Consider the following 8,466-nt stretch of genomic DNA (forward strand, 5'->3'; position numbering starts at 1 on the left):
TGGCTGCCTTCAGGGGCCAGAGGTGAGGACAGCAAGTGGAAGCCTAGGCTTAGGTGTTGGACAGACTTGACTCCCAACCCCTATTAACACCTCCCATGCCTCTGTTTCCTCACCTGTAAGATGAGGATAAAACCCCACACCTTACAAGGATTTATGTGTAATGATCTATGTAAAAACACTAAGCCCTTTTTAAGAGCCATGAGAAGAGACATTTTAGGTGCTACTAGAAGTCTTAAGAACAAGAGGGTTTTTGTATTATTATATTTGTGTGTGTGTGTGTGTGTGTGAGGAAGATTAGCCCTGAGCTAACATCTGTCGCCAATCCTCCTCTTTTTTGCTGAGGAAGATTGGCCCTGGGCTAACATCCATGCCTATCTTCCTGTACTTTATATGGGACACCACCACAGCGTGGCTTGACAAGCGGTGCGTCGGTGCGCTCCCGGGATCCCAACCTGCAAATCCTCGGGCCGCTAAAGCAGAGCGCGCGCACTTAACCGCTATGCCACCAGTGGGCCCTGGTTTTTGTATTATTAATAGCTGAGAATAAAGTATGAAAACTTAAGAAAATGCCCAGTGCCCACTGCACACCTTGCCTGTGATCCTGCTACATAAAAGTCATCACCTCCTCCCCACAATGGCCAGGCAATGTGTAGTCTAGTGCACGGCACACAGCAGTGTGGTATTCAGAAGTCCACCAGACAGTCTCAGCAGGTTTCAAGGCCTCGGGCTCCAGTCAGGGCATGGCCAACACAAGCAACCTGAAGACAAGCAGCAAAGGCAGGTCACTTGAAGGCAGACCAGGAAGAAGCCATCCAGCTCCTTACCCTCTGGCACTCAAGCCACAGCTGGCCTCAGACTAGGGCCATGGAGAAGCAGTCCACCAGCCTCCAGCCTAGGGGTGGGACTTGCACTGGCAAGTCAAGACCCTCCCTTCCAAGCCACCCAGGGTTCCCGGCAGGCTTCTGTAGAAGGGTTAATGGAACTGCTATGCAGGAAACCAAGGGAGAGGGCAAAGGAACCAGAATAGGGGAGAAGAGGAGGGAGGCTGTGCCCAGGGCATGTGAACGTGCCACATGAAGGGTTGGATGGCCTCCCTGCCCTGGCTGAGTTAGTTGGCTTTTGCAGGGGCAGCCCCAGCGTTTAGCTGGGAGGGGCAAATACAAAACCATCAGAGAAGTAAAATAGCTTTGTTTTATTATGTACAAACTACATTCACACAAACCATCCACTCTGGAAATAGCAGGTTCTGGCTTTTCCCAGAGCCCCCAGAATATAAACTGGAGCCTCTGCGAGACAGTTCCTTCCCCAGAGAGGGGAGTATGAGAGAGTGTGTGTGTGTATAACCTTTTGACTCCATGGGGTTTGGCCAGCCTCATCTGTAGCCACACATGCCTCCTTGCCTTAAACCCTGGCTCCAGCTTCTCTGGTCCAGGAGGAGGCCTCAGCCTGGGGCAGGCGTAAACCAGTCACTCAGCCTCCATTTTATTCTTCTGCAAAGAATCGAGAAAGGCTTGCCACTCTGCTGGGTAAAACCGTTTATAGACGTTGATCTTATTCCGAATCTGTTTCGGCGTATCTTGATAGTAATTCTTCTCATCCCGGGCCATAGCCTAAGAAAGGAGAAGGGCCACTTGAAGAGGGCTGGACAGGCAAAGGTTCAAATCCTAGCTTTGTCTGAGTTGGGCAAGCAACTTCCTTTCCCTGAGGTTCAGATTCTTCACTTCAAAAGCCATGGAGTATGTGGGGAAATGGGTGCAAATGCCCTCAGGGACCAGGCAGGAGCTGGGCCAGCTGAGCAGCTCATGCTCCATCCACAGCCAACTGATTCTACTTGGGCGCAGGGTTCAGGGTAGCCAGATCTTCGATTTTTAAGAGAAGCAAAAAATGTGTACTTTTACTTGAAACTTCCCATAATTAAAATAGCAACTAGTTCAAGTTCTTTAAAAATACCACGCAGGGGCCAGCCCAGTGGCGCAAGCGGTTAAGTGCGCGCGCTCCGCTGCGGAGGCCTGGGGTTCGCCGATTTGGATCCCGGGCGCGCACTTATGCACCGCTTGACCAGCCATGCTGCGGCGGCGTCCCATATAAAGTGGAGGACGATGGGCACAGATGTTAGCCCAGGGCAGTCTTCCTCAGCAAAAAAAGATGAGGATTGCAGATGTTAGCACAGGGCTGATCTCCTTCCAAAAAAAAAAAAAAAAACCAAAATACCATGCAAGCAAAACAACATCTGTGAGTGGATAGGAACCACAGGCCACACAGTCTATCCCAGCTATAAGCATTCCGTCAATAGGATCCACTTCCTAATCTTTCTTTCCTCCCTTTGTTTCCACTCAGTCTCAGGACACAGGCACTAGGCAAGCAAATCAGGCCCCAAATGGTCCAGCGTGCCTTCCCAATGGGCCTGCCAGGCCTGGACCACTCACCTTATAGTCCTCCCCATGGTTCTCCACCATGTAGCGTACATAGTCAATGAGGTCTCGAGACAGCGTATTTCCTTTCTTTTCTGGGAGGCTGGCTTCTGCCTCCAGGTCTGTGGTGAGAGAGGCCAGGAGACAGGGAATAAGGCTTTGCTTCCTGCACTATCTGAGCTGCCCAGTTAGCCCTTTGCCCAATCCCAAGCCACAAGAGTTGCTACACCAGCCATCTGATGGGCTTTGCCTTTCTACCCCCAAATTCAGTGCTAGAACCTTCCTCAGGTCCCAGGCTCTGCCTATGACACAAGTATGTGGCAACTACCTGAAAGGCAAGTCATCTCTCATTGGGCCTCAGATGAGTCAAAAGAAGGCACCAAACGAATAATCCCTATTTATGCCAGGGCCTGGCACAGAGATGAAGATACACTGCCTGCCCACAAGGCAGCGGTCCCTTCCAGCTCTAAAACTCTCTGAGATCCTCTTTTCTTAAGATGTTACAATAACTGAAATGTAAAGGCCTAAATAAATGAGAACTAGAGCTGCAGGAACTAGGGCCTGTGCCTGGGCCCAAGCACCTCTCCGCTCCATGTGAGGAGAAAAGCCTAGCTGTGGAGCCAATAATGGCTTCACTTTCAAAACAGCTGGCAAATACTCCCCATTTCTCACCTATGAAGGGAGAAAAATAGCTCACGGAAACGATGTAGTCAAATCTTATCCAAATATATGCTAAAATTGCTTACAGTCAAAATTACCTCTGACTTGGTTGCCAAGGGCTTGGGGGAAGGGGAATGGGGAGTTGTTTAATGGGTACAGAGTTTCAGGGTTTTTTTGTTTTCCAGTTTTTTTTGGTGACGAAGATTGGCTCTGAGCTAACATCCATTGCCAATCCTCCTTTTTGCTGAGGAAGATTAGCCCTGAGGTAACATCTGTGCCCATCTTCCTCTATTTTGTATGTGGGATGCCACCACAGCATGACCTGACAAGCGGTGCGGAGGTCCGCACCGGGAATCTGAACCTGCAAACCCTAGGCCACCAAAGTGGAGTGCATGCACTTAACCGCTACACTACTGGGCCGGCCCCTAGAGTTTCAGTTTTGAAGATGAAAAATTCTGGAGCTCTGTTACATGACAATGTGAATATACTTAACACTACTGAGCTATACATTTAAAAATTATTAAGATGGTAAATTTTATGTAATGTGTTTTCTACCACAATTAAAAATTTTAAAAATTAAATAATTAAAACTTTTAAAAATTAGCTTTGACTACAATAAGTACACATGATTTTATATATGCAGTCTTGTGCAGTAATTCTTGTGAGAATCACTGAGACAGACTAAAGACAAGAACTCAAGGAATGCTGTATCAAATGCCTGGCCATTCAAATCCTTTCACTTTCAGGAGAACTGTTAAAAATCTCAGACAGGTAAGAGGAAGGATGGGTAGAGAATTCCAGAATATTCCTGCTTCCCTGCAGAATTTATTCTCTTCTCTTTTAATATTCAGTCTCTATAGCCTTAATATACAAGAAATTGATTTGTCATTGGGAAGATTAAATGAGATGATGGAATCCCTAAAATTCTGTTCTACCTTAAATTCACGAGAAGCTAAACAAGTGCCTGAGACTTAATGGTTTCTTTTCTATCCTCTCAGGCACCTGGCTACATCCTCCCTTAACATCTCTGACACATCATCTTCACACACTTGAGTTTAGTCAGTAAACTGAAAATGGCCCAGCCAGGGACACAGTCCTAACTCTGAGAGCCCTGGAACAGCTCACTTCTTCCCTCTGAACCTCAGTTTCTCCATCTGTAAAATGAGGACACCTGTGGGCCCTTTCCAGCCCTGACTGTGCAGGATGGTGACCTAGAGGAACATGGCCAGCACCCACCATTTAGCACATAGGGTTTCCGCACAAGCTCCTTAGGCCTCTCCTCTACGTCCACCTCCATGGCCTTCACCTGCAGAGAACAGAGCCTGTGAGACCAGTAGACAAAGGAAGGATTCTGGATGAGGGAAAATTCAAGAGGCTCCTGCCCTTCCCAACACAACTGCATTACCCATAAGAATCCCTATACAAGGTCAGGCAGGAATAGATGACAAGGAGAACCAATGCCCTGGAGGCTTCATGGTTTCCAAAAGAGACTCAAGCAAGCAATTAATTTGTCTGTGCTTATCTATAAATGGGCATAATAACCCTTGCCTGCCTCACTTTGTTGTGTGATAACAGAACAAAAGTGTTTTATAACTTACAGGGAGGGGGAGATGTCAGATTTCTTCTCTATGGGGAGAAGCAACCTGCCAGTGCTTGGCTCTAGCTTGACATTTGTTCAAGAAACAGTAGTGCCATTTTCCTCTGGCACGAGGGATAAAAAGAAACTTGCCAAAGGCAATCGGACAAATTCAATCAGCAAACCCATTCATTAGTTAACTATCCATAGAGCACTAGTCACATCCTAATCACCACTGGGGATTTAGTAGTGAACAAAACATAAAGTCCTTGTCTCCAAGGAGATTATGTTGGGGGAAAGAGGCACAGACAATAAACAGATAAACTAATAAATATATAGTATACCATCAGGTAATTACAAGTGCTATGAATTAAAATAAAGCAGGGAAGAAGTTACTGAGTGAAAAAAGCTGCTATTTTTGAAAGGGTGATCCAGAAAAACACTTATTCGGAGAAACTACCCCCAGGGAAGCCTCAGAACAAGGATGATTGGATGACGGGGGAAGGTGTAAGGAACAGTTAGAAAAGACCCCAAACTCTGGGGAGTCCTTATTAGGGAAAGTTAACGGCAGAAAAAGATAAATCCTGGAAAATTCCACTGAGATGCCAACGGACCCAAACAGGTTAATTTCAGGGTGAAAAAAATGAGTGGAGAAGGAAAGCGGAAGCTCCAACGCAGGCCCAGTGTGTGCTGGTGGTGGGGTATGAGAGGTCGTAAAGGGATCGTCAACCATAGGGCAGGCTGGGCGAGTTGGCTGTGAGGAGGTCGCAAACCCAGGAAGGGTGTGAGGGAAGTAGAGGACAGGATGCAGTTCTGAAACCCAGCTAAATACGGCACGGGCAGGGGGCAAAAGCAGGGACAGCACCATGTCAGTACCTTTCTCTTACGGAGGGGCACCGCCTTGTTGGGGTCCATGGCCAACCCCATCTCGGCCAGGTTCTGCCGCACCGATTTGGCGTGGTCCCAGGCATGTCGGATGTGGGAGCTACAGGCAAAGAGAGGGAGATCGCGGAACCGTCATCTCGCCAGCAGTCCCGGCCGAGGCCCCCCGCCTCCCGAAACCCGGCCCCCTCACCACTCGATCCGCGGCGCTGCCTTCCGTCGAGCATTCCGGTTCAGACGCTTGCGGTTAACATTGTAACCGAACTTCTGCCTCCGGGTCTTCCCCTTAGCCTTGGGCATCGCGCTGACCACCGCACCGACAGCTCAGACTCGGCGCCTCTCAGCACCTCGTGCAGCTGACTCCTTCCGGCGGGCGTGCGCATGGCATCGCAGGCTTTCTGGGAAATGTAGTTTTCCCGGTAGCGATACCATGCTGATTACTACCATTCCCAGAATGCAGTGGGCGATTGAGCCTGCGTATAATGCTCAGCAGATTCATTTACCCCGCCCCTTTCATGACCTCATCAGGAGGCGGAGTTCAGCGTCCCTGCTCTCTCCTACAGCTTTGCCCTGGCTATGGCGACTCCTGGCCCTGTGACTCCGGAGGCACCCTTTGAACCAACGCGGCCCCCAGTCATTGAGGGCTTTAGCCCCAGTGTCTACAGCACTCCGGAAAGCTTCAAGGAAAAGTTCCTTCGCAAGACCCGCGAGAACCCAATGGTCCCCATAGGTAAGCTGGCGCTGTAGGAACTGTGGACGGAGAAGACAGCGCTGTGGGGAAATGAATTAGAGGAGGACGGGGGACACAGCGGGGACCGGAATGAGAGTGGACCAGAGATGTGACGAGGGGGCCGGGCGGTGAGGGTGAACCTGCTTGGAGCAGGAGCAGGGCGGGATTGGGGGGCTGGGATGAAGCGGACTCGAACTTGGAGGACCCTGCCTCGACCAGCCCCTCGCACCTCGGCCCCACCCCCTGCGTCCTCCCCTCAGCTGCTGATGGGAGATCTTGTCCCTGGGGAAGGCAGACCCAAAGCGGGAACGGGCCTCCAGGCCGAGCTGCCACTCCCCACCTGCTTTGTCCCCTCCTCAGGCTGCCTGGGCACGGCGGCCGCCCTCACCTACGGCCTCTACTGCTTCCACCGGGGTCAGAGCCAGCGTTCCCAGCTCATGATGCGCACCCGGATCGCCGCCCAGGGCTTCACGATCGCAGCCATCTTGCTGGGTCTGGCTGCATCTGCTATGAAGTCTCGACCCTGAGCCCGCGGCCTGGCCCTGAAAGCTCCGCGGAGTTATTTCCAGCCTCGGGAGCAACCACCGGTCCTGCCACAAAACTTATTCCCTCATACCCCTTGACAAGCCCCTGAGTCAGTGGGGGAGGAGGTGGCCAATCGTGTAACCGATAGACTTTTTCAGGACCCTCAGGTTTGGTTCACTTCCAGCGTTGTGAAGTGAACATAGAAACTTCTGTTTGTGCCGCACTTTCTCCACTCCTTACTTAATAAATTCTGATACACTTGTGGTTTGGTGAATGCATTCTCAGTCTCACTCTCAAGGTTTTTGGTCTTTGGTTTTAGGAGGAAACACACTGAAGACTGCAGGGGCCTTTAGAAATCAGAGTCCAATGATTACCACACTTTTTTGGTAACAATCACCTGTGGCATTAGTTAAAAGTAGAGATTGCCTAGAGTGATGCTATTTGGAAAAAAACTGATCTTTCCAACAATTTTCAAACTTGCAGTAGGAAAACCTCCCTTCATGAGGCCTGCCATGGTCCTGTCAGATGCAGGAGGCTCTGCCCTCTGCTGTGCTGCTCCTCACCCCACTCCCAGCTCCCGAGAGCACCTAAGGCTCCACTGATCCAGACCAGCCCCGCTTGGTTCTTGATGCATCTTACAGAACGGGAAACTGAGGCTCACACAAGCAGCCTGCTGTAGTGGAAAGAGCGTAGTCCCAAAGCTTGCCAGTGGTTTGTGTACCTAGTGTTTTAGGGTTAAGGAAGAAAGGAGGCTGGGGACCTGAGCAAACTCTAGAAGAGAAGCAACCTGTGAGTTTCTCCTACATGTAAAGTCTCAAACAGGTGTTCCTGGTATATGGTCAGCTCTAAACTGTTGATTCGGACCCGGGTTTCTTCCATGTGTGACTCCATCAGTTTCAACACCAGCTGCAAGCACCCACAAGGGAAAAGAGTGAAGAAGACACACCCACTTCCTGCGCCCCCCACACAGTCTAGATTTCTAAGTGGAGAAGTGTATGACTAGGGCCAGTTAAATTTCCTGCCCCCACCGTGGTCTCAGCTGTAAGGCAGAGGTTACAAGTGTAGAGCAGTACATTGTGGTGACTTACCCTTGGCCTCACGATTCAAGGAACAGATACGGAGTGCTGAGGACTATGGCATTTCTAAAGAGGAGGGCCACTATTTTTAACTGTTGGCATTATTGTGTCCCCCAAAAAAGATATGTTGAAGTCCTAACCTCAGTACCTCAAAATGTGACCTTATATATGACAAACCGCATATATGACAGTGGTCCCATAAGATTAGTACCATAAAGCCTAGGTGTATAGAAGGCTATACCATCTAGGTTTGTTAAGTACACTCTGATGTTCGCACAATGAGCAAATCACCTAACAAGGCATTTCTCAGAATGTATCCCGTCTTAAACAATGCATGACTATAGAGTCTTTACAGAGGTAATCAAGTTAAAATAAGGTCATTCGAGTGGGCCCTAATCTCATATGACTGGTGTCCTTATAAAAGAGAAATTTGGACACAAAGACATAGAGGGCAGGTGACGTGAAGATGCAGTCAGGATTGTAGTGATGCATCTACGAGCCAAGGAACACCGGAGGCTGCCAGAAGCTGGAAGAGAAGCGGCAACACATCCCTAGAGCCTGCAGAGGGAGCGCGGCCCTGCTAATACCTTCGTTTTGGACTCCTGA

At 49.6% G+C, this 8,466-nt stretch overlaps 2 protein-coding genes across 3 annotated transcripts; one reads left to right on the forward strand and one right to left on the reverse strand.

Moving 5' to 3' along the window:
- Positions 1-1,168: 1,168 nt before the first annotated feature.
- NOP16 (NOP16 nucleolar protein) lies at positions 1,169-5,894 on the reverse strand. Of its 2 annotated transcripts, none has more exons than XM_058546326.1 (5): positions 5,723-5,891; positions 5,524-5,632; positions 4,308-4,377; positions 2,427-2,533; positions 1,169-1,610 (listed from the first exon to the last, which is right to left on the reverse strand). In XM_058546326.1, the coding sequence occupies exons 1-5, from the start codon at positions 5,827-5,829 to the stop codon at positions 1,467-1,469; spliced, it is 537 nt and encodes a 178-aa protein (XP_058402309.1). In that variant the 5' UTR covers positions 5,830-5,891; the 3' UTR covers positions 1,169-1,466. The 2 variants fall into 2 exon arrangements, with proteins under 2 accessions (XP_058402309.1, XP_058402313.1); XM_058546330.1 differs by lacking the exon at positions 1,169-1,610 and adding an exon at positions 1,617-1,859 and having other exon boundaries at positions 5,723-5,894.
- Positions 5,895-6,069: 175 nt separating this feature from the next.
- On the forward strand, positions 6,070-7,047 carry HIGD2A (HIG1 hypoxia inducible domain family member 2A). Its single transcript, XM_058546337.1, has 2 exons — positions 6,070-6,259; positions 6,620-7,047. The coding sequence occupies exons 1-2, from the start codon at positions 6,106-6,108 to the stop codon at positions 6,784-6,786; spliced, it is 321 nt and encodes a 106-aa protein (XP_058402320.1). The 5' UTR covers positions 6,070-6,105; the 3' UTR covers positions 6,787-7,047.
- Positions 7,048-8,466: the final 1,419 nt, after the last annotated feature.

Source organism: Diceros bicornis, chromosome 1 (assembly GCF_020826845.1).
Source record: "Diceros bicornis minor isolate mBicDic1 chromosome 1, mDicBic1.mat.cur, whole genome shotgun sequence".
Classification (NCBI taxonomy): domain Eukaryota; kingdom Metazoa; phylum Chordata; class Mammalia; order Perissodactyla; family Rhinocerotidae; genus Diceros; species Diceros bicornis.

Coding starts and splice junctions, on each gene's coding strand:
- NOP16 (XM_058546326.1), bottom strand. CDS start 5,829: ATGCCCAAGGCTAAGGGGAAGACCCGGAGGCAGAAGTTCGGTTACAAT. Junction 5,633..5,722: donor GCAGCGCCGCGGATCGAGTG/GTGAGGGGGCCG, acceptor CTTTGCCTGTAG/CTCCCACATCCGACATGCCT. Junction 1,611..2,426: donor ACCATGGGGAGGACTATAAG/GTGAGTGGTCCA, acceptor CTCCTTTCTTAG/GCTATGGCCCGGGATGAGAA.
- HIGD2A (XM_058546337.1), top strand. CDS start 6,106: ATGGCGACTCCTGGCCCTGTGACTCCGGAGGCACCCTTTGAACCAACG. Junction 6,260..6,619: donor GAACCCAATGGTCCCCATAG/GTAAGCTGGCGC, acceptor TCCCCTCCTCAG/GCTGCCTGGGCACGGCGGCC.